This window comes from Misgurnus anguillicaudatus, unplaced genomic scaffold, assembly GCF_027580225.2.
Source record: "Misgurnus anguillicaudatus unplaced genomic scaffold, ASM2758022v2 HiC_scaffold_29, whole genome shotgun sequence".
In the NCBI taxonomy this organism is placed as follows: domain Eukaryota; kingdom Metazoa; phylum Chordata; class Actinopteri; order Cypriniformes; family Cobitidae; genus Misgurnus; species Misgurnus anguillicaudatus.
Genome location: NW_027395279.1, coordinates 1,935,042 through 1,962,089, shown reverse-complemented (window position 1 = coordinate 1,962,089; position 27,048 = coordinate 1,935,042). Strand labels below are relative to the sequence as shown.

The 27,048-nt window shown below is 38.9% G+C and overlaps 1 protein-coding gene across 1 annotated transcript; it reads right to left on the bottom strand.

Moving 5' to 3' along the window:
• Positions 1 to 16,304: 16,304 nt before the first annotated feature.
• LOC141362913 (uncharacterized) lies at positions 16,305 to 20,321 on the bottom strand. Its single transcript, XM_073865190.1, has one exon. It carries the CDS (start codon positions 19,797 to 19,799, stop codon positions 16,644 to 16,646), a length of 3,156 nt encoding a protein of 1,051 aa, XP_073721291.1. The 5' UTR covers positions 19,800 to 20,321; the 3' UTR covers positions 16,305 to 16,643.
• Positions 20,322 to 27,048: the final 6,727 nt, after the last annotated feature.

Genomic DNA, 27,048 nt, shown 5'->3' with positions numbered 1-27,048 from the left:
CACTATTCTGGTAAATTAGCAAATTTGAAATATAGAGGGGTAATTTACCCATTAATGCTTTAGCAATAAAATTAATAAATTGATTTTCCTTCTGAGAGAAAGGAAAATCATACATTTAAGTTTACATTTTTGGTAGTGGTATTGTTAGCTATATACCTCAAATATGTTACATACCTTTGCTCCCAACCCAGTCTCACCCCATGGCGTCAATATTTGACGACACTTGACCATGCGTCAATATGTTGACGCGGAGGGTATACCTTTCGCGTCATTTTTTGACGAACTGGGGACTTCAATACTATTAAGTCCGTTGCATTCTCTTTCCTATTTTCTTACCATTTTCTACCATTTTCGCGTCGGTTTAGGGTTAGATTTACATAATGACATCCCTACCCAAACCTTTCCCTAACCCCAATGCCAGGCGACAACTGTTTAATTTCGCGTACCTAATAGTATTGAAGTCCCCAGTTCGTCAAAAAATGACGCGAAAGGTATACCCTCCGCGTCAACATATTGACGCATGGTCAAGTGTCGTCAAATATTGACGCCATGGGTGTGAGACCGTGTTATTGCTCCTCATATGCCAGTCCCTTAGTTTACCAAAGGACAATTGTGTGCTGACTGATTTCTGTTTTTTTGACTGATCATACTGTGTGCCCACTGATGTTGCATGTGGAGGATCAGTTTGGCATTCTACATGTTTCCTTTCTACAGTGTAGGGTACATGCTGCGATGTACTCTGGAAACTAGAAAATAAAACAAACATATAATCAGCCAAAAGGACATAACAATAGAGGACAACGACTATCGTTAGACTATAACGCACCCAGACGTTCACGCATTACATATTAAATGCCCCATTAGAGTAACACACAGGACGTGTTTACTTTGTTTCAAAATCTAAAATAGCTACAGCTTTAAGTAAATACAACAGTAAAATATATCATCTCTACTTAAGAGTTTGACTTTACCGGGTGTAGCAGCCGACCCTGTTCCCCTCGGAATGTCTGTTCCCCCTTCCAGTCGATAAAGCGTTTCTACTGACAGCGCAGGCGCAGGTACCCAAGAAAATCTGCGTGTTTTTTTTTTTTGTATGGTATAGCATATTTACAGAGTTTGTACAACCTAATACAGCTTACAACAATTAAAACTATAAAATAAATATTAAGAAAAAACAGCTGGGTGTACAAAAAACGACAAGGGGAACAGACATTCCGAGGGGAACAGGATCGGCTGCTACAGCTGTAAAGCTAACAGTTTAGCTGGTAGCAAGTTTGTAAACACGTCTAAATCAACATTTAAAAACGAATTACAACATGTTAAAACCGATAGTCTACATAATTCAACATACGTGTGGGTAAATATGGTACGTGGCTTATGAAATACAATATTACAATACAATAAATAGCTTGCACGCTCGCTCCACACGCACGTAAGTTAAGCTCCGGTAACGTAAGTGGTAAACAAAAGACATGGATACTTACAGCCTGTGATCCAGAAGTGCAGGGTAATCCAAACAAAGTAGGAATTGATCCATCTTTCAGGAGAAGACGTTGCGAAAAACCAGATTCAAATTCGTTACGGTTCACGAAGCAGTCATGGGAAAAATGCCGTAAACATATGAACAGCTTTTGACTGTATTGTGCCGGAACCGTATTAAACATGAATTTTATCCACTGCATCCTGATGTCCTCTGCCTTAGGAAGGCCATAAAGGGACATTTTGCCCTCACATCTAAAGAAACAGCGTCTAGACATCTTTAATTATGCAACAACAGTTTGTATACACACTCTAACTCCAGTCGACCTCTGCTACGCCACTTCCGTTCCCTTCAGCGTTCTCGCGCCCTCCACCCCCAGTTTTGAGGGCGTAGCCAAGCGCAGCAGAGGGGGTGGAATCATGATAATGTTGGTCTTGTCTACGTCACCAATCCCAGGAAGTAAACTGTTGCCTACAATCCGAGCGTTTTTTGTAGTCCTTGAACGTTGGAGACGATAACTCGCGTCATCGTTTTCTTTGAGGTATGTGCTTTTTGAATATCGTTAGCATGTACTTATACACACATACACACAAAAGGATGTTTTAAAACGTGTATCCCATAATAGGGGCTCTTTAATTAATATTATTTTTAATATAATGTAATTTATATTATAATTACATTATAATATATATTATATTATAATGGCCAGACAGGCCTAATATGGTGAAAAATGATGCATTACATGCATTTCAAACTTACATGATTAAAACCCACAAAAAGGCCTAGGGAATATTTAAATTCAGATTTATTTGGTCCACTATCTCGTGCCAAAACTGGGGAATGTGTATGATTTTGCTTGTGGTTCGTTTTGTTTGTTTTGTTTTTGTTGTTTATTTTTGTTTGTTGTTGTTTATTGTTGTTTGTTTGTTGTTGTTTGGTTTTGTTTTTTGCTTTGCAGGAACACTGATAATATCATGGCACAAGATAGCAAACCAAACAACTCTTTTATAAATTTGAAACATCAATTTAAACTGAATCTGATCAGTCAATGTACTTTTATAGTTGGTTAAAAACTGTGGGAAATGTTAAATCATCAAAAATTACAGTCCTACAGGTCACAGAGATTGAAAAGTTTAATAGTGTGTACCATAAACAGACATCACAGCAGTTAAACATGTGAGCTGACGGTACTGAGAACCACTCAGAGTAAAGCCATTTAAGTTTAAGATTAAAAAGTTAATCCAAAAATTTCCCCAGCAAAACTGGGACTTCTTATGCTCACAGTTTAAATGCAAGTGCAGTTTATGGTTCTATACACACTCAGACTATACTGAAACAACATAGTCAAATATAACAGAAAATTCCCAACTTAATCTGGCCTCTGAAATTAATTTGCAGAAAGTAATGATACAAATCTTCTTACCAGGAAGAATTTACACCCTAATGCATTGCTGTCATTGATAGCTGTGTGATAGTGACATCATTTTAAACTAAAGATGATGCCATGTCTTAATGCAAATTGCCCAAAATTTTAGAAATTAATGTTTCTTTGTTTGTTATCTTAACTTTTTTCCTTTCAGGTGGATTACTATGACTCCTTAAGAGTCCTGACACTAGAGACGTGTCTGAGCCCAAATACAGGCACAAACCTAAAATGCAGGAGGTGGGTGTGATAATGCTTTGAGGGGTCATACACATCTCACAGTAATAAACTACTATATTCATTATATGACCTCCCGATGTAGCATCGGAACTAAAATTGTGCAACACAGATTACTTTAGGTTAGAATCCACCCACTTCCAGGCATGAACATGTAATGCACATATTTTCACCATTGCAACAACATAACACTGCGACCTGGTATAAGTTTTAAAACTATCCAGGCTTAAAACATCACACATATGTATGATTAATGACTTACAATCCAAACTCTAGAGTTTGTCATACATGCAAACCCATTTAGCATCTCACACATAGGAGAGAAAATTAAAGGTCAACTTATGATTTTAATTTCATGGTAATATAAACTATTGGGTCAATTTTCTCTTGAACTACATGAAACATTTCAGTGTGCATGGAACATATGTATGGTTATAGTCACACATCAATTGTTTTGTCTCTGATTGTACAAATACAGGTAAAATACGAACTATTAATTGATTACATAAGACTTTCAGATTAAAATAAGTAAGTGAAGAATGAAATGGCTAGCATGGCTGCAGACATGTCTAAACATTTCAAACTTTACAAAATGGTTATATTTGAAGTGCTGGCACTTCTACTGATCAATCACATAAATCAGACACCTTACCATTGAATGTGACTAAACCAACATATATGTACAGAATTATTTGACAACATGCAAAGAATTATTGACAATGGATAAATAAGAAATTCAGAAATTATTTGATTTAAGTTTAAGTTGTCTGGGTATGTTTTAAGTACTTAATTGAATTCTTAGATATACATGGTTAACTTGCATTTCAAGGTTTTGAATAATTCTATTATTATTAAAATTATAAATATATCATATTATATATACTTTAGTATAAATATCTGTATTTTATATACATATAATTTACATTTATTTGTATTATATTTGAATGGTATTGTTATTATATGCTTTAATGATGTATACCACTGGTAAATATGCTAGTTAAAATAACTTTTGCCACTCTCCCTTTAAAATACACAGATTATATCAAAATTCCACTCTATGTTCAATATGCATAGTAGTGAAGAGTTTGGTAATGGGATCACCTTTTGGGACAAATTATTTTGAAAAAGGAAAGGAGACCTTATTTACCATTCGCACCAATATCATGAAACATCTAATAATGTCATGTGTTATTGTAATCATTCACAACTATTTCCTTCCAAGGAAAGTCAAGTTCATCAGTGTTCAGTCATTTCATGGTCATGTGTATTATATTCCAATTCCCTCTCATACAGTGGTGCATTCTCAGTGTGAGGAATTCCTTCACCTACGGAGGTCTGACTTTTCTATAAAAAAAAATACCTTCTGCCAATAGGTAACAGAGGACTGTTCAAAAGGTCAGGAAAATATCCAGGGGAGGACCCCATTAGAGACAAATGCTTCTAAATGGTGAGAGGAGACAGCTTCCATGAACACAGCACATGCGTTTGGCTGACACAATGGACTTTGTACAACAAATTTCAACCAGATCCATTTGGGAGATTATCTAACTACGAGAACCACAGAGATTATGTCCATCACAGACACCTGTTCAGCACAGTTAAGTTCCTGCTTTGATATCTGCAGGCATTGTTTAACATTACAGGTGTTCATCTTGAAAAGACTGTTACAATTACAGAGGACGTATGGAGACCAAAGATGTCCACCCAAAATGACCCCTTAGGGTACTCTGACAGTTCCCCAATGGTCAGGGGAGGAGATGTAGGACAGGTGGACAAGTTTTGTTTTTGGAGCTGGACCATAAAACAATAAAAACCTCATTCTGTGTCTATTTTTGAGAGACCTGTTGTCTCTCTCCACAGGGGTCACAGATACCCAGGAACTGATCTGTATTTCACCCCCTCTCTCTTCTCCTTTAAGGGTTTGGTTACTGGAAATATACTAAACACATGTAACATTGGGTATATCATATGGTGTGATGCTACAAAGGTTTCATCTTCATGTTTGGTGTTGTTTTAAAGGTCATGGTGCGATGGTTAAAAAGGTCTAATTTCTATAATGTTAGGAGAAAGTATATCAAAGTTTAAAACTTAAAGACATAATCTGTACTCCTGTGATGGGTGTCAACTCATGAGGAGATCTAGATTACAGATGGTTAACAGTCCCATTTGGTGCTCCTTTAGGTCACGAGAACCGACCAACCAAATCCTGATTTGAGATGTTATTATTCTTTGTCTCGTTCTGTGTATATAAGGTGGCTTGGCAAGAGACTCTGGGAAGTATTCTTTAGTAAGAATCTTCCCCACACTTTGGGTGTGTGTATTCAGACATTATGGAAGTATTCTTTAGCAAGAAACTTCCCCACACTTTGTGTGTGTGTATTCAAACATTATGGGAGAAATCTTTAACAGAATCTTCTTACACCATTTTGGGTATATTATATTCATGATGGAAGTACTCTGTAGCCAGAGTGTCTATTGCCAGGTATGACTTTGTAACTTTTGCAACTGTTGATCATTTTAATTAATTGGAATTGAATCAAATTCTGTATGATATTGTTTAATTTATGTTTGAAGCTGAAACCTGCCTGGTATAATAAATTGTTACATTTGATTCATCTGAATTCTTCAGAAATTGTATTGATTTATTTTAATTCTTTCAGAAATTGTTATGACCAGTAGATTAGAAGGAGTCTGGTATTACCGCAAGATTATCCTGTCAGGATATTATCAGACTGAGGTTTTGATGGTCGAATGGAGCATGGGGCACATTCATTAAAACTCTCAGATTTATGTTTATCACCTGCCTTAGCAAGTTGCATGAGCGCTAAACTAAAGAAAACTATTTTTATGATCGGAGCAAGCATGGAGCGGCCAGACATAGAAATATTAGTTTTCCCGGCAACCTCTGACTAAGATCAGACTGACAATTTTGTGTCCGTGAGATGTACGCAAACGGCCGGCGTATATCCTGTGCGATATCGGGTCCCTAATGAACGAATAATTAAGACTATGGGAATATATAAATAATCAAACATCTAAATTATGATCAACAGATAATTGGAATAATGCACTAAATTCTTAGTATATCAAATTGGAGTCAGATTATAATTTAAACACAGAGATCAAAGAAATTAATTTAATCATGATATGGAATTATTCTTCTAGAAGCGCTGAGGAAGGAACGAACACGAGTCCCCTTCACCCACTCCACTTGTATCCGTCGTTGGGCTTGTGGGTGGTATCTTACAAGTAGAATAAAAACAGTAACTTTATTTAAATTAATTAAAAGAATCAAGGGAGATGGGGAAGGGAATCTAAAATATATCTTCTCTCCCTCAGGGGGAACACTATGGGGCCAGGGACGTTGGAGGGGAGAAGTCTGTTCCGTGGGGCCAGGGGATAGCAGGGCAAGGGCCGGGCGGAGCTCCTTCGTCCTCAGCCCACCTCCTGCGTGGAAGGGCTTCTCGTGGCGCTCCTCGTTGCTCCTGAGGGCAAAGTAAATACAAGGTAAGTTTTGCGTTGAACGAAATTCAAATAGCTTCTCCTTTTTAGGTGCCTGGGTCATATGGAGTGGATTTGGCGTTGACTCGGGGTGAGGTACGTATCTCTTTCTCCACAGGTTTTTCCTAGATCTCTGAAGCGTGTCGAGTGGATTTAACTTCGGTTCGCAACACCGGATTCCTTCTTCTTCTTCTTCTTCTTCCCTTTTTATGGCGGATGGCAAACAACTTTTGGAAGCATTACCGCCACCTACCGAAATGGAGTGTGAGTCTGGATATGTTTAACACTAGCTATGTTAAAAACAAAAACAAAAAAAAAAACAAAAAACTATTATATACATATGACCTACTCTATATTCTCCTAATCAGACCCGTTTCTTCCAAAAAATTAAACAAATACCTATAACAAACTTCACTTGATCTTTTCTGAAGAATTACTTTTGTTTTTAAATGTTCACTTTCTATCTCCATCTCTTGAATTAATTGCTGTCTCTCCTGGTTAAACTTAATACAATGTTCTATAACATGTTCTACAGTCTCATCAGCATCACAAACACTACACTTTCCATCAGCATGCTTTTTTAAAAGAAATAAAGTACTAGCCAAACCAGTGTGTCCAAACCTCATCCTAGAGATAATGTTTTCTTCATGAGTAGATCTATTAGTTGGTCTTGCTTCGCCCACAAACTTTTGAATACTGTAATATTTTCTACCAGAAATATCATTATCCCATTCACTTTGCCATTTTCCCTTATACTTTAATTTGATTATGGTTTTAATTTCAGACTTACTATGACTTATATTCATTGTAATTTCAAGAGATTCACATGCCTCCTTTGCATTCTTATCAGCTAATTCATTCCCCCGCACTCCTAAATGGGCTGGAACCCATAGAAAACTGACAATTATTTCAGAATTTAATAGTCTAGTTATTAACTGTACAATTTCTAAAACAATATCTTGTCTGGATTGAGACATGGCACCTTGAATGCTCATCAATGCAGATACTGAATCTGAAGCAACCACAACCCCATTCCTAGGTCTATTACTCTCAACCCAGGACAAAGCATTAAAAATTGCTAGTAACTCTGCTGTATAAACTGAAAGATCATTACTCAGTCTTTCTTTTTTACAAATATTGAGACTAGGAATCACAAACGCAACACCAACTTTACCTTCTATTGACTTTGATGCATCAGTAAATATCAACATTTTGTCTCTATAAACATCTCTAACATAATGTTCTACTATTCCACTGTTAATTTCCTCACTCAATTTTAACTCTAAAAGATCTAAATCAATTTCAGGGTTTCTCAATATCCACAATGGAACTGTTGGATAAGACACTGTTGGACACACATTAATCAACTGAAGACCAATTTCACTTATCTTTTGAGATATAATCCACCCAAAACTTCCACTTTTGGACTTCTCTCTCTCTTGACAATGACTTAAAGATGTTTTACTTATATGATCTTCATTTTGCCCTCTAAGATTAGCCCAATAAACCAGCGTTAACTGATCCCTCCTGATATACAGAGGCATTTCACCCATCTCGACCTGAATTGCATTAACTGGGGTAGTCTTCATAGCACCACAGCATAGCCTCAATGCTTTATGTTGAATTACATCCAATCTCATTAAAAGAGACTTAGCTGCAGATCTATAAGCTACACATCCATAGTCAAATACAGACCTAATGAGGCCAATGTAAATAGCTCTTAAGGCTGGTCTATTTGCCCCCCAATCCACCCCACGCAAGCATCGCATCACATTTAACACTTTTTTACATTTTTCTATCATTTTCTGTATATGTACAGACCAGGTGAGCCTTTTATCAAACCATAAACCTAAATATTTAAAACAATCAACTCTTTCTAAATCTGCACCATATATCTTCAGTTTTAAATCTTGAGGAATATTTCTCCTGGTAAAAAATACTGTTTTAGTCTTATCTATGGATATTCTAAATCCCCATTCAAGGGCCCACTTTTGGACCACATCCACTGATTGTTGCATCTTCTTCACAATAAAGTTAACATTTTTACCCCTCTTCCACATAGCCCCATCATCTGCAAACAATGCCACATTAATTGATCTCTCTACGCTTTTAAAAACATCATTAATCATAATCAAGAATAATATTGGACTGATAATACTACCCTGAGGTGTACCATTTTCAACTACATATTCAGTACTATATTCCTCATTAATTTTAACTATAATTCGTCTACCAGATAAAAAGTTACTAACCCATTGGAACATTCTTCCCTTAATTCCCATCTGTTTTAGTTTAACAAGAAGACCTTCCCTCCATACCATATCATAGGCCTTTTCAACATCAAAAAATATGGCCAAAACTGTTTCCCTATTAGCCTGCGCTTTCCTTATTGAATCTTCCAAAGCAATTATTGGATCCATAGTCCCCCTCCCTTTCCTAAAACCACTCTGATAACTATGTAAAAGGTTTCTTGTTTCTAACCAGTAAACCAGTCTGTCATTGACCATTCTTTCCATTATTTTACCCATTTGCGAAGTTAATGCTATAGGCCTATAATTACTTGGGCTCTTTGCATCTTTTCCAGGTTTTCGAATAGGGATAATAACAGATAGTTTCCATTCTGCTGGGATGACTCCCTCTGACCATACTTTATTGAATAAACTCATCACCACTTCCTTCCCTTTATCAGACAATTTTTCTAACATAACATAACAGATCTTATCCCTCCCTGGGGAAGACTTTCCAACCTTCTTTAGAGCCCTATTAAATTCTTGTAAATTGAAAGGAGTATTTAAAGTTTCCCCATCTCCAGTTTCCTCATATAAAACATATCTGTATTTTTTTATTGTCATTTCTCTTCCTCTCTTTTCTTCCTCAGTAAGGTTCTCTGAGCTATGCACCTTTACCAGTGATTTCGCTATGACCTCTGCTTTGTCTTTACTCTTTGTGATAACTCTTTCCTCATCTATCATAACCGGATACTCAAACTCCTTCCCATTCCCTCTCATCTTCTTAATCATGTTCCATACATTTTGAATTGGAGTTGTTCTCTCTATTGAGTCACAAAACTTTTTCCAATATTCCCTTTTTGCACTTTTGACAGTGCGCCTCACCACAGCTTGACACTGCTTATATTTAATCAAGTTTCCAAAATTTAGCGTTTGCTTTACAATTTTAAAAGCCTTATTTCGATCCTTAACAGCCCTACCACATTCCTCAGACCACCAAGGTACAATCTTTCCTTTACTACCCGTCTTTGACTTGGGAATGGATAGCTCAGCAGCTCTAATTATGCTGCTTGTAACTGAATAACACATAGAGTCAACATTGCCACTATCTCCAATCTCCACTAAACTACTCTCACTGCTACTAGAAAATGTTTCCCAATCTGCTTCTCTTAAAATCCATCTTCCACTTCTTACTATTTGCTCTCTTAATAGCTCAATTTCAAACTGAACCAATACCGGATAATGGTCACTGCCCAAAGTACTTTCATCCAGTACCTCCCAGCTACATCTGCCTGCTAAGTTTTGAGATACTATTGTGAGGTCTATAGCAGATTCATTGCCTCTTGCAACATTAATTCTCGTATAAGAACCGTCATTCAAACATACAAGTTCTTTTTCATCTAAAAACTCTTCAATAACATTACCATTTAGGTCATTCTTATCTCCCCACAGTGAACTGTGCGCATTAAAATCCCCACACCAAATGACCTTACCACACAAACCTTCCCAAATCTCTTCCAAATGCTTAAACTCAATCTGTTTACAAGGATTATAAAAATTAACCACGCTAACATTACCTTCTTTAGTCCATATCTCAATACTTATATATTCCAAATCATCACCTTTCTTTAGCTCTCTATATTGTAATCCCCTCCTAATAAAAGTAACACACCCTCCACCATTACCCCCCACTCTATCTCTCCTAATACTAGTGTAACCCTTAATTACAAAATCAAGTGAATCCTTTAACCAGGATTCCTGAACACAAATCACATCAGGCTTATCATTTAAAATTTGTATGAAACCTTTAAATTCTTGTCCGTTAGCTATGAGACTTCTAGCATTCCATTGTAAGATCACTAAGTTTGACTTATCAATGGTGATGCTGTTACTAACTCTGAGGATTCACCCACTCTATTCAAGTCAGCATAGATCTTTTCCCAAGATAAATTAGTAAGATTTAAGAATTTTGCTGCAGCCTTCACTACAATTCTTATTTTCTCTGTCCTGTTTTTAGCCTGTTCAGTACAATTTATTACATATGCTATAAATAGCACTAAACTCTCTGAGTTAATCATAGTTTCCCTCTGTCTTTTCTCCTTATCCACTTCTTTAACAGCTTCAGCATACGAGAGGTTTTTATTTGTTTTTACTTGCTGCACAACTACAGCCTTTTTCCTCGCTGGACAACCACCATATGCGGCTGTATGATCTCCACCACAGTTACAACATTTCCTCACCGCTCCATCGCCACACTGACCATACTCATGGTTACCTCCACACTTACCACATCTCTGACTACCTTTACAAATTGCAGCTACATGACCATACCGCTGACACTTAAAGCACCTGATTGGAGGAGGTATGTACTCACGCACATAGAAACTCATAAACCCGACCATAATCCTTTCCGGAAGCCGCTGCTCCCTAAATTCCAAAAGCACTGATGTACTCTCAACTTTTTCCCCATCCCGATTTGCCAACAATCTTTTAATTCCCAAAATTGTCCCTCCTCTAATGTTCTTTTTAATATCCTCCAAATTTTCACCAAGTGCCACTCCTGAAATGACTCCTCTGGCTCCACGTTCACCAAATCTTCTTACTTCAGCTATTTCTTTCTTACAGATAGACTGAACTTTCATTATTTTTTCCCTTTGTCCGCTGTCTTTACACTTAACCAGCAAGCTTCCATCCCTCAATACCTTAGCCATTTCAATCTCCCCACAAGCCTTCTTCAACCCCGTAGTCAAAGCAATTAAACCAACATCCCTAACATCATTACCTTCCTTAAATTTAATGATCAATTTTAAATCTGATACAGGATCTTTGACAACTTTCCTTCTTATATCTCTCTCCCTCTCCCCCAATTCATCCTCACGATCTTTCCTCTTGTTTTCCTCTTTTGAACTACCCGCATTATCAAACCGCAAAGTACTACCTCCGCTCCCTCTTCCTCTTCCTCTCCCCCCATTTCGCTGATTCGTCCACACTTTCCAAACTTCAGAGGACAAACTATCCTCTTCCATATCCTCGTCACTCATGCCCTAAATCTAATCCAGACTCAGTCACAAATCGGTTTATGCCAATAATCCACCAAACTCCAAACCTTTTTCGTTTTCCTTCAACACCGGATTCCTGCAGCTTCAGTGCATCTTTTATGTCCCTAGCAATCATGTGGACCGCCCAGTCAGTAATCACTGCCTCATTTGCGCACCTGCAACGAATTTAGCTTAATTTCATTGCCATGGAGAACCAGGAAGTAAACGGGTGTTTTAAAATTTCGGGTCCGGGCGGCACCTCTCCCTCACTTTTGGTTCCGCCCTAAAAGTCACTCCGTGACATCTACCAACATTGGCTTCCTGTTAAATACTGTTTGTTTTTCACCTATAAAGCTCTCAATAATTTGTCCCCTTCTTTCCTGTCTGACCTTCTACAACATTACATTCCTTCACGTACCCTCAGATCTTCTTTTTCTTTTTTGTTAGTTGAGCCTTGTGTGCATCTGAGCATTATGGGATCAAGGGTTTTAGCTATGTGGCCCCTTTCCTGTGGAATGATCTCCTCCAAGTTATTTGAAATAGCGATAGTCTTCATATTTTTAAATCGTGACTCAAAACATACTTATTTAGGAAGGATTACTTATGATAGTACATGTGTTGATTAATGTTTTATTGTTATTATGTCCTAGTATACATTTTTGCTGTGTATTTTATTTGTGATGTTTTAAAAATATATGTAAGGTGACCTTGGGTGTCATGAAAGGTGCCTGTAAATAAAATGAAAAAAAACATTTAATCCTTTATTTTTTCATATTTTCATCCTGTTCATAAGTACTTATTACTAACATGCTCTTTAAATAACAAAAACAATATTGTGCCATTGACTTTAGACTAGGTTTTAGTTGGTCAATGCAAACTAGCAAAAAACACTTGTGTCGCACCTTGCACCGCATTGATAGGGCCCTGAGTCTGTTAATTCAAGGTGTATTGTCAGGAAGCAGTTTGTAATGCAAACTTCCACAGTTACTGATTTTAATGGAAAACAACAGGTAACGGTAGAATTTGACTGTTTTAGCTGTTTTTTCACAGCAGTTTTTTACAGTGTGTACCTTTTATCTGTATATGTAGTAACCATTAAACCAATGTTAGGGTGGATTCAGTGGTGTAGTCTACGTGATACGCAGGTACACCGTATACATTCTATAAAGGTGCATGACTGAGATGATGTTTTATGTGTTGTTTAAAGTTCTTTATGTATCTTGTCTTGATCTCAGGATGTAGGGGGGGTCTGAGGAAACTCCAGCTACTGGATCAAACCAGAACACAGCAGAATCTCCACTGAATACAAAAAACAAGAAGAAGAGATGAAAATCAATCTGATTCAGTGAGATCACAATAATGATCAACAGGGCCGGTTCTTCCCCGCTATAGAAGGGTGGGCTGGCAGATCTCTTGGGTGTGCAATTATTTATGCATATAATGTGATTCATGTATTGCACAAACCTATATTTAAAACAATGTTTTTGCACGGCATATTAACAAGCTGAAAAAGTTTATGAATTATTATATAACTGTTTCATGCATTAATAAAAAAGATTATTCAAACTGTGAATAAATATAAAGAAACCAAACAATCAACAGTGTTAAATGTTCAATTGCTCACTTCTGTAATCTCTCAAAACCTCTTGTTATACTAATAAGTCTGACTTCACTGTACAATGAATCTCTTCTTTGCATCCGCATGTTGTTATTTATGATAAAATCACTGAAGGCACGGCACACTAAATTACAAAAGCAAATTTGAACGCCACTGATTTGCCATTAGATTCATCAACTTAACAGGCACAACTGATTGGTTGTAATGCTCACTGCTCCAAGTATAACGCATAACATAAGTAATCTGATGTAACATGTACAGATCTAAATCTAATGCTGTCATGCTGATACTTGTGTTCATTAATTTTCACATTTACAATGACTCATGTAAAGGGTCATGTTTGCCCCCTTGTCTTGAATTTAGGGAGCATTTTTATAAATCTAGGATGCATTTTTGGTCAAAACACTCAGCAATTTCCAACCTTGAGAAGCGAACCAATTGTCCAGCATTAAATGACTGCAAAATGTACTCAAATGCGGCTTATTTCCTATTGACGTCGCATTTAAATTCAGTCAGTAAGATTCTTCGATTCAGATAGAAACTGTATTGCTTTCAGCCAATAAAGATAAAAATTAAATTTTTCTGGTGTTATATTTGATTGGTTGGTACAGTCTACAGCCCCTCCTGAAACATCTCAACGTAGGCCATTTACTGAGAGTTCTCTGTGCTTTATTTATACTTAATGTGCCGTTTCCTGGACAGGCTTTAGGTTAATTCAGGACTAGGCCCAGGCCCGGATTGGCCATAGGGAGGACCTGGAGAATTCCCGGTGGGACGGTCTGTTTTTTGGACACAAATGCCGGTGTTGTCATGCCACTGGTTGAAGGTTGCTGCTGTCCCTATGCTGCCAGTACTCACAGCAGCCCCACTCGCGTAATTTGCCGGTGAAAGATGTTCCCACCGCTTTATGCCAAAGTTGATTGTGTCCCGAGTCCTGACCACTTATTGTAAGAATTAAGTGGAAGAAATTTCTTGCATTAGTGTTCATTAACATCTGCATGGAAAACGCAGGACGCGCCGCGTCTAAGTGCTTGACCAGTGGCGGTTCTAGACAAATTTCACTAGGGGGGCCAAGGAGGGGCCAGTGTTTTACCAGAGGGGCACATTAAAAAAACGGCAAGAAATTATATTTAAAGATTATAAGGGGGGTTACAGGAATTAGTTTAAGACAGGACTAGGCCTTAGTTTAATTAGGAAATATTACTAGTTTTAACAAACATGCCTTACTAAATACATTACTTGTGTGCATTTTGAAGCAAAACAAAGGGCACTGGTGTATTTTAAAATATGGCACTGCAAGTTGTTTTCAGTTTGGACAGCTCTTACATTTATTTTAGTCTAGGACTAGTCTAATCCCTTTCCGGGAAACTTTATTCCCCATAAACGTTATCTTACTTTACAATCATATAAATCTTTATTTAATACAACAGTGAGTGCAGGTGCAAAAGGGGAGCTTGGCTCTTTTCTAAAGCCCCCCAACCGAAAATCATGCGAGCCTACTCAATAAACTTTATGAAATGCACATTTTTATAAAGACAAACGTTTGTTTTAGTTTACATATAAACACACATTGCTAGACAGTTAGGGACCACAATCTAATCAGTATTAAAAATAATATTTATTTTAAATTGTAAACATTTTTATATGACACATTTAATTATATTCCTCCAATTTTATGCACGTATATGTAAGAGCATAATTACAGCGGTTTTTACAATGTGTAAACTTTAAAAAGTTAGCGAGATGTTGGTTTTGCCGGTTGTTGATGAGAGTAACAGCTGTGAATGATCACCGCGCTTAAGCAGCCACGTCACAAGAGAACAAGTGAACAGTGTCCCAATGTCAAGTGAGCTAGAGTCCTTACCAGTGCCCAAACCTGCATACACATTCTCAACATCGGAAAATTGAGAACGAATTGAGACACTCGCTGAGCAGCACCCAGCACCCGCAGCCAGCTACAGTGGTTGGGTGCGCCGCTCTAATTTGCCCGTTTAGAACGTTATGCGTCGGATTAGTTCCGCTTTTGGCGCTCGCGTGTGAAATCAAAATAAATGTATACTTTTTTATTTAGTCAGCACGGGGTGGCCACAGGGGTGGCCAGGGACTTGTCTACAGAGGCACAGGCCACCCTTGGCCTCCGTGTAGAACCGCCACTGTGCTTGACTGTGAACACGAGTTTCGTTTCAGACAAGTTTTTTTTCTAGATTTTTTTCTAGATTTCGCGACTTCATACGAATGGCCTCTAAAAGGAAAATGATCTACAATTATTTTTTTAAATCTAAGTCATTGGTGTATTCAGGAGTTTCCAAGCTTTTTCAACCAACAGGTAATCTCAAGACCCCCCATTTAAAAAATAAAATTGAAATACAGGAGAAAACACAAACACGTTTGTTACCTTTAATGGTAACACTTTAAAATAATGTTCATTAGTTAACATTAGTTAACTACATTAGTTAACATGAACTAATGATGACCTGCACTTAAACAGCATTTATTAATCTTTATCAATGTTAATTTCAACAATTACTAATACTTTATTAAAATTTGGTTAACGTTAGTTAATGCACTGTGAACTAACATGAACAAACAATGATCAGCTTTATTTCTATTAACTAACATTAACAAAGATTAATAAATACTGTAACAAATGTATTGCTCATGGTTTGTTCATGTTGTCACGGGTGAGTACCAGGTAAGACAAGATGAGGCGAAATACGGATCCAAATGCAGTTTATTCCAATATATACAGATAAATAGGCAAAAAACAAGAGCTAGAGAACACACAAGGGACTGGCCACATCTAACAACGAACGACAAAACAAGAATGAACAGGCAGGGTATAAATGCAAGACAATGACCAATGACAGAGCAGAAACAATGAGTAACTATGACAACACACAAGGGAAGAAGCATGATCACAATGAATATCCATGGTAACAAACAAGGGGGCGGAGACACTAATTAACACAGGGAGCTACACTAGGAACAAGGGTATACATGAACACAGGTTAAACACAGGTACACATAGACATAATATAAATCCAAAACACAAGTATAACAAAACACAAGAATCACAGAACACAGGGACACAGGAGGCACTACGTTACATAGCCCCCCCTCAAAAGGGCGGCTTCCAGACGCCCACCAGAAACAAGAACCCCAAAGTACAAAAGTCCAGGTGGGCGGTGGTATGGAGGTGGACCCGGGGGAGGGATGGTGGGCCAAGCCCATGAAAGTCTAAGGGCCAGGGCGGAGCCGCAGGCGGAAACAGGGACCAAGGCGGCGCCGCAGGCGGAAACAGGGACCACGGCGGAGCCGCAGGCGGAGACAGGGACCAAGGCGGAGCCACGGGCGGAGACAGGGACCAAGGAGGAGCCGCAGGCAGAGACAGGGACCAAGGAGGAGCCGCAGGCAGAGACAGGGACCAAGGAGGAGCCGAAGGCGGAGACAGGGACCAAGGAGGAGCCGAAGGCGGAGACAGGGACCAAGGCGGAGCCGCAGGCGGAGACAGGGACCAAGGAGGAGCCGAAGGCGGAGACAGGGACCAAGGAGGAGCCGAAGGCGGAGACAGGGACCAGGGAGGAGCCGCAGGCGGAGACAGGGACCAGGGAGGAGCCGCAGGCGGAGACAGGGACCAGGAAGGAGCCGCAGGCGGAGCCAAAGGGGAAGAATGGGACCTGGGAGGAGCCGACAGAACTGGCAACCAGGGCGGAGCCGGCAGAGCAGGAACCCAGGGCGGAGCCGGCAGAGCAGGAACCCAGGGCGGAGCCGGCAGAGCAGGAACCCAGGGTGGAGCCGGCAGGGCAAGAAGCCTGGACAGGTCAGGAACCCAGGGCGGAGCCGGCAGAGCCCAGAGAGGGACTGGATACCTGGGTGGTGCTGGTGGTACCAGGAACCTGGGTAGAGGAGAACAAAGAGAGACCCTCTGGGCCTGGTTAGACGGGGCAGTGAGTACAATTACAGTCATTATGGACCAGACAGTGAGGGCCAGGAGCTTGGGGACAGCCATCTTTGTACAGACGGAGAGTTCAGAACTGGCCATGGTTTTGGTGACCATAGAAAGTCTTTGGAGCTTCGGGGTGACCACACTAGCATACCAATGAGGCGCAGGGGACTCAAATGGCACAGAAGACTCACTCGGCTCAGGGGAATCAGAAGACTCACTCGGCTCAGGGGAATCAGAAGACTCACTCGGCTCAGGGGAATCAGAAGACTCACTCGGCTCAGGGGAATCAGAAGACTCACTCGGCTCAGGGGAATCAGAAGACTCACTCGGCTCAGGGGAATCAGAAGACTCACTCGGCTCAGGGGAATCAGAAGACTCACTCGGCTCAGGGGAATCAGAAGACTCACTCGGCTCAGGGGAATCAGAAGACTCACTCGGCTCAGGGGAATCAGAAGACTCACTCGGCTCAGGGGAATCAGAAGACTCAGGGGAATCAGAAGACTCACTCGGCTCAGGGGAATCAGAAGACTCACTCGGCTCAGGGGAATCAGAAGACTCAGGGGACTCGGGGGACTTAGAAGATTCATGGGAATCGAGGAACTCAGAAGATTCATGGGAATCGGGGAACTCGGGAGATTCACTCGGCTCGGAGGACTCGGGAGATTCACTCGGCTCGGAGGACTCGGGAGATTCACTCGGCTCGGAGGACTCGGGAGATTCACTCGGCTCGGAGGACTCGGGAGATTCACTCGGCTCGGAGGACTCGGGAGATTCACTCGGCTCGGAGGACTCGGGAGATTCACTCGGCTCGGAGGACTCGGGAGATTCACTCGGCTCGGAGGACTCGGGAGATTCACTCGGCTCGGAGGACTCGGGAGATTCACTCGGCTCGGAGGACTCGGGAGATTCACTCGGCTCGGAGGACTCGGGAGATTCACTCGGCTCGGAGGACTCGGGAGATTCACTCGGCTCGGAGGACTCGGGAGATTCACTCGGCTCAGGGGACTCGGGAGATTCACTCGGCTCAGGGGACTCAGGGGAATCAGAAGTCTCAGGGGACTCAGGGGAATCAGAAGTCTCAGGGGACTCAGGGGAATCAGAAGTCTCAGGGGACTCAGGGGAATCAGAAGTCTCAGGGGACTCAGGGGAATCAGAAGTCTCAGGGGACTCAGGGGAATCAGAAGTCTCAGGGGACTCGGGAAACGCAGAAGTCTCAGGGGACTCGGGAAACGCAGAAGACTCAGGGGACTCGGGAAACTCAGAAGATTCAGTAGACTCAGATGACTCAGATGACTCAGATGACTCAGTAGACTCAGTAGACTCAGTAGACTCAGTAGACTCAGTAGACTCAGTAGACTCAGTAGACTCAGATGACTCAGTAGACTCAGATGACTCAGTAGACTCAGATGACTCAGTAGACTCAGATGACTCAGTAGACTCAGATGACTCAGTAGACTCAGATGACTCAGTAGACTCAGTAGACTCAGATGACTCAGTGGGTGTTATGAAGCTGGAGACCACAGGACGAGGGACCCCAGCCACCCGTACAGATACTAATGGGGCATCCAACAGGCTGGCGATGAGACATCGGAACCTTGGCAGTGTTGAAGAGTTCATCAAAGTACTTTGGTGAGGAGGAGTGGGTATGGCAGTCATTATGTGAGACGGTTCGGGTATGGGAGCCATCTTGAAAACGGGTGTGGGTGTTACTACTGCAACTTTAACATCTGGAACAGTGATGATGGTGGCCTTTTGACAAATCGGAGCTGGTATGATTGTGGCAAACTCGAAAACGGGGGCAGGATTAACAACAGCAAACTGAGGTATGGAGTGGGATGAAGTGGCGGCCATCTTGTGCACGGGCGCTGACACAGGGGAAACAGAACTCGGGGAATTAGCGTCCGCACTAACAGTGGCTTGCTCGGCCCTGGGTCTCTTCCTTCGCCGCCGATGATGTGAGCAATACGCTGGCTTCATGATGACTGGCTCGAGTGTTTTTTCAGTCTCCGCGGGTCCTTCGGCGGGGAACTCCCACAAATTCCATCGGCTACGGTTGTGCAGGTAACTGACGAAGCCCCAGAAATCCAATATACGCAGCCCGTCCACCTCTTGCTGTGGCACGGGTTCGTCAAGACATTCATTAAAATAGTTTTTCAGTTCAGAGTCACTGAGGTCTAGGCCACGCGAACGTGACCAGAAAGTCTGCGCAAAACTGCGAACAGGTTGCCCCTGTTGCCGGAGGGAAGTCAGGTCGGCGAGTGCGTTCCACCATTCTTCCTCCGTGGTGGGGGGTGAAACGTGCACTCGGATACTGCTGAGACGGAGCATAAGGACACAGGGAAAACACCAGGGAACTCGGGAAATCACGGGAAAGAGGAATTGCTGCTGGATCCTGAAGTGGTCGTTCGTTCTGTCACGGGTGAGAACCAGGTAAGACAAGATGAGGCGAAATACGGATCCAAATGCAGTTTATTCCAATATATACAGATAAATAGGCAAAAACAAGAGCTAGAGAACACACAAGGGACTGGCCACATCTAACAACGAACGACAAAACAAGAATGAACAGGCAGGGTATAAATGCAAGACAATGACCAATGACAGAGCAGAAACAATGAGTAACTATGACAACACACAAGGGGAGAAGCATGATCACAATGAATATCCATGGTAACAAACAAGGGGGCGGAGACACTAATTAACACAGGGAGCTACACTAGGAACAAGGGTATACATGAACACAGGTTAAACACAGGTACACATAGACATAATATAAATCCAAAACACAAGTATAACAAAACACAAGAATCACAGAACACAGGGACACAGGAGGCACTACGTTACACATGTTAGTTAATACATTAATGAACATTATAATAAAGTGTTGTGTAACCCCTTCTCTCAAATTAGTGTAATTAATAACTAATTTAAGTATTGGTGAATGAGATCTGGGCTAGTATACGCTCTAGATACGACTACGGAGCCAAAAAAAAGAGTCAAATGTTAGCAGAAAACAGACAACACAAAATAGGTAAATGTAAAAATGTATTATAAAATGTATTATAAAAAATAAATAAATTATTTACAATCCCTGCCTATAAGCCGGCTTCCTAAGTGCACAGCGCACCATAAACTCAAAATAAATAACTCAATTGAGGAAAGAGTCCATGGAAGTTCTCAGGGTGTTTGTGTGTGTTTCTTGAAGTATATATATGTGTTCTCTTCACTACCCGGGTAGGTTTACGTGTTCTTATCTGTATTTAAAATGGAGGCATATGATGATGATCATAGGTCCAAAGATGCCACAGCTGGCCACACCAGGCTCTTGGTCCGTTCAGTTCTGCGGTTGGCTCGCCACTGACCGCTAGGGTCAGAATCAGATCTATCCCTTTCTAAAAAACCAATCTATACATACAGTACAGAATGCATTAATCACAATTGCCTCATTTCTATTCAAATCTAATCAACTTTTCTCCATTCAAATGTCAAATCAAATATAACCAACTGTAAAGGATTAAATACTCTAATCATTATGCAAATGAATAGTTACACATCACACCACATAAGTCAGTTCCAATAAACAACAATTAATCAATCAATAACTTCCATCTCACAAGACAAAAATAAATCATAGGATTTCTGAAATAGATATTGATGCTTGAAACTTTTAAATCTATTTGTGCATCTTAATAACATTTTAAATGTTACATTTTAATAAATGTATTCTTTTTATCAGTTAAGTTCTTCATATAAATATAAACATGTATATTGACAATTAAATGTACTAATTCACCCTTATAAAACAAATAATCAATCAAGTGACTTTTTAAGTCAATAAAACAGTATTAAGGCACCTTTAACGGTGTACAGCATAACGGATCAAATCAACATGCATTTAAATGTAAACAATTAGCATGCAAGATTAACGATCTTTTATGGGCATCTTAAACAACATAAAACAATATGAATCTGTGTTTATATGGTATTAAACAACAAAAATCATGTTCACAACTCCGATTGGTTTTAAAAGAACGATATTTTGCGCTATAAAGGAGCTTGCGCAATCATCATAACACTCGTTTTAGTATTAACATCCTTACCGGAGGTATCTTGAAAAACTCAATATCAGCAGCTTAACTTTCTCTCTGTCTCACTGCTTTCAACCTAATAAATACACAATATTTCAATAAATGGTAAAAGAATTTTCTTTGAATTTCTATCCTTTAGAGGATATTATTCATACCAGATCTTGATACTTTCTAACAGCGTCTTCACCGGAGGAAAGTCATCAAGTGTTTGTTTTACTGGTATGTTGCCTGGCAACTTGCAGGCAGAGTGATTCCTTTGCGCCACTCGCAGGCGATAAAGAGAATTGCACTCAGTAACCTTGTGTGGGTTACAGTTGCCTAATTTAGAAGCAGGGTTATCCTTGAAATTAACCCAGTAAAGCAGGTTTAGCTCCGCTTTTGTGGGGTTAACACCGCATTGTGGTGCCAAACGCATGCAGTGTGAAACGAAGCAGGGTTATAATGTTATGACCCTAATTAAACACAGCTGAAGTAGCTAATCAAGGTGTTCAGGGTTGCTTGATAATTAAAGACAGGTTTGTAGGAGCAGGGTTGGAGACTCCTGACCCAGGGTTTATGCTGCGTTCCAGAGCCCATCCAAACCAGTGGGATGTAGGACTTATCCTACCTCCAACTAGGAAAAGTGCACTGGAATGCCTGTCGAAGTGGAACCTCCTACCGGCGAACTCGGGGGAGTTCGACCTACCCCGACTTCAGAAAAATAAGTCGGAGGACAATGGCGGCGCCCATAGATCGCGTCGTCGTGAGAGGAAATCTTCAAGGAATAGACTATAAATTGTACTTCTCTGCTTGTATGGTTGTTTTAGACACTGTAATTTTAACACAACTTGTTTTTTTATATTATGGCGTGAAATTATGTCGTTATTATCTGTTATCATGAAAATACGGTAAAAATATATCAAGTTACTTAGCGACATGCAGCGCTTTTATATAATGGCTCCAGAACACTTTGTAAAGATGATTAACTTGTTGTTTTACTGTAGTGTGAACTGCACAGTTCGGACCGACGTTTAAAAGTTATGTAGTCTGTACGAGCCTTAAGAAGACCGGTCGGTCGTCCATGTTTTCTGTTTACGTTCCACTTCAAATGTCTGAACGCTTTGAAGTAGGAGCTAGGACACTTCAAGAAGGATAAATCCCACGTCCCACTGGTTTGGATGGGCTCTGGAACGCAGCATTAGAAATGCATAGTGTAAAACGTCAGATTATGAATACCCAGGGTTATCTCTTAACCCCTGGTTAAGTTTGAACAGTGTGAAACATGAAAAAAATAACCCAGGATTCCGTAAACCCTGGTTTTAGAATAACCCAGGGTTAACAATTTCAGGTTTGAAAAGCCCTTTTATGTTGAAAATACCTTTCGTCCCCATGAGAAACATTGACCATCCTAAGAGGAAGTAATACTATATTTCGTCTGAAAGATGATGGACGTGTATCTCGGATTGCTTAAGGTTGCTTAAGAGTAAATCATGGGGTATTTTGATATATATCGCTTTAAGATTCTTTTTTTTTTCTTTTTGCGATTCGAAAATGTGTAAATCCCTTCTTGTGTTGCTATAATTTCTTCTATTGTTTACCTCTTTTGTAAGTTGCTTTGGACAAAAGAGTCTGCTAAATGATTAAATGTAAATGCAATAAAGATGAATAAATGCTGTTGAATCATTGTTCATTGTTAGTGTTCATATTAACTCATGCATTAATTAATATTAATAAATACAACCTTATTGTAAAGTGTTACCTAATGTATGTATCTCACATATGAATTGTGTTGTGTATGTGTTTGTTAATTTGTTGTAAAGCATGTGTTTGATTGACAGTGACTTAAACAGATCTCATTTCACTTAAAACTCATTGATTTGAATCTCATATTATTTTAATCCTCCCAATATCCAATAGTTATTATACTAAAACTAATACTAATTAAAGGGCAATGATGATTATCTTACACACACACACACTACCTGTTAGAGACACCTGACATATTGCTGAGTTTACCTCCCCTTTTACTAAATATCTTTTTATGATCCATACAGAGATTAAAAAATGTCTCAAGTCTTGTCAGGTTAGTATAATTTATAAAGCTTCATCGATCTGAGACTTTAAGGATCATATTAAGTTATTCTACAAAATATATACAAAGATATAAACATGTTTTGCTCTTCATAGAAGACAAAAGGATCTGAACTAAATTCAGCCAGAAGATCACAGCAGAACCAGAATTCACATGTGACTATCTTATAAGATTGAATTGGTTTCACAGCTGACCTGCAATGTAAAGAAATGATTTATATTATGCACTCCGAAAATGGTGCTAAATAGGGGAACCATTTAAGTGCTAAACATAACCATATAAACTGTGTGGAACCATATTGTGCTATGTTAACTTATACGTGGTGCTATAGTCATGATTTAGAACTGCTTTTAGTTCTACTAAAGTGCTATATATAGGTACTCGGTGGCACTAAAATGGTTCCCCTATGATGACGAGCTTTACAAACTCAAACTTAAATGTAGTTTATTGAATTAAGTTTACATTTTTTACTGCACTGGCAGATATTTTTACTTTTTTTATAGAAACCCCTTAATTTTCATCATTTATCTCGATAAACAAGACTTAATATCTTATGCCATTTTGCTTATCAAGTAACTGTATCTCAATTTAAGAATTTTCACAAAAATACCAAGTAAGACAAAAATACCAAGTTAAAAGTTAATTTTTTTGCAGGGATGTCAAATTGCATTGAATGAAGTTTCAATATAGATTATTTAAAGTGTTTTACTTTGTTTGGATATTTTAGCACAGTTGCTGCTGCAGCAGCATGTATGATAGAGTCAGTAATTCTGTAATGATCTGCTTTGAGAGAGTAGGATCCAAACGCAGTTTATTAGAAACATGACAATAAACAAAACAGGAATAACGCTCAGAATTGAAGACTAACAGAATGACAATATTTTGCAATGAGTGAATGAATAAACAGGGTATAAATAGGCTGGATAATGAATAAACTGGAGACAGGTTTGATAATAATTAGTCCAGAGTGGTGAATGATGGGAATTGAAGTGCTGAGGGCAAAGGCAGCAGAGACACTGAAGACCAACAGAGGGAGACACAGCGGATATCATAACACTATCACATATCACATTGAAAAGGCTTTTATTTTTAAATGAAGTTCAATTAAAGTGCCTGACAAGTGTTAGGTGTGACAATGTCATTATTCATGAAATCCACGAAAATAACATGTTCAGGTTTAATTATAGGTTGAGAAAGTTCAATAGTCTGGTCCAAAAGGCCAATAAAGTTTTTATCTATGGTGTCTGGAATGTCATTTAGAAAGAGATCTAAAGTACTCTTTTTTAAATATTCATTGACATCTTTGTTCAAAAATTCTCTGGATTTATGATTCACCTTTTCAGTCAACCAATCTAAAAAAGTATCTTTAATTTTGATAAAATAATCCTTCCAATCTTGAAAACTTAAATTATTATCAAACACAGTTGTCAGATTTTCTCTAAAATGTGTAATCTTTTTCTTATAATAGTAATGAAATTCATTACAAGTGAAGAGCTCTTTTCCAAAACGCTATAAATCCATTTCAATAGTTTTCAGAAAAAGTAAATTTTTTACCCAGACCCACACATTTTGTGAATATTCAATTTATTCTGTTATAATTGTTTTTTTGCTCAATCTGAACATGTTGAATAATGATTATTAAATCAAACGACAATATTGTTGATTATAAATTCAAAGATAATTTTATTTTTTTTCAAAACGCTATAAATCCATAATTTTTTCCATAAATTGATGTTTTTTCTTTAAAAAAAAAATAAATAAATAAAAAATAACAGAACATCCAACATATACTCAGGGACTCTACTATAAATGAATAAGTAAATTATTCAGATTGTGATATACATTGGAGCCAGTATGAAATAAACAGAATTACACATAACTAACTTGCTATTACTCCCTCCACCATTTCAGTTTTCTCCTTAGCAGGGCGTTAGGAACCTCTTTTGCTTAATATATTTCACATCTCTCTCTCTCTCTCTCTGTCTCTCTCGTCTACACACAGTTTGTATTAACCTCACACGCACACACAGCGAGCTCCCCTCGTTCTGTTCTCAATGACATACCATGTAACAACGCGCTCATAATGTCCAATCCAAAAAGCACAACTTTACAGATGTCCCTGCATTGGTCACTAGCCACATTTTGTACTTTTGCACGACATTGATCAATGTATCAAACGCCAGTCTGTCTATCAGCAGGCTATCGAACTATTCAGTACTTTTCATGATACGTTAGCAGGCTTTGTTGTGGATTTTTGTAGTGATTATGAAAAATAATTTTCAGCAGAGGGTTCCATTGCCAAAAGATGACTTTATTGCATACAACAATAAGGCCGAGTTGGTGGCCAAGCAACTAAAGAGTCTTTTTCAGAATGCAACCTAATATACAGTTCTCTAAAAGTTGAAACCCCTCCCATGTAGTTGTTTTTAGCATGTTTTTATGTTTGACAGGTGTGGTGACTTCATTCCTTCCAAATGTCAGCCTATGCATTTTTAGCTCTGCTCTCAGTTACCATATTTTAAACCCTGCATACATTGCAGTCTTTACGACTGCTAGTCTTCAGCTTACAAGCTTGAGACATACATACTTGCAAAACACATTTGAATCTGAATACCATGTTCACCAAAGATACAGATCTGAATTAAAAAATCTTCTTCATTCCACCCTTTGAGACTTTCACAAGTCTCACCCAAAGTGCAACTTCATAATCCAGTTTACTTAAATTAATGGCCCAACTAAGCCATATTTCCCTTACCAATGACTTAATTATGCTGCCGCACTTTGGTGGAGTGTGGAACAAACATCTTCTCCTTGGAGAAGGAAAAGAACCTGCTCCCTAATTTAACATACCATTCAAGCATGGGCCATATGATGTTATTGTAGTGGTTAAATCAGAACTTATATTCATATTCATCATAAGAGTGGAAATGAGTCAAAACCTTTTCAATACTTATTATGTTCATTATCTTCTTCTGATGTAGTATTACCATTTTCTAACTTTTGTAAAACCCATTTTTGATGCACTTTGTAATGTCCTATATGAAGTAACTTTTCATCTTGATATTTCAACATTAACATTTGTTTCAAAATAGTAAGTACACAGTCAAATAACAATCCATCCAATTAAAATCCTTAACCTCTGATAATTTGCATCATTTACCTTATACCTTTGATAATATTCATCCTTTAACCTATACCTTTAATCATTTGCATCATTTAACCTATAAATCATTTGACATACCAAAATATACCTTTGATAATTTGACAAACCAATCACCCAATTTCCCTAATTTTAAATCACACCAATTCCACATTAAGATTCTTTCTTCCTGTATTAGTTGCAGTTCCTATCCTAAACTCTTATTTGATAGCTTCAATGAATACCTATTTTGATGTTGTATTGTTAGCATAACATTAA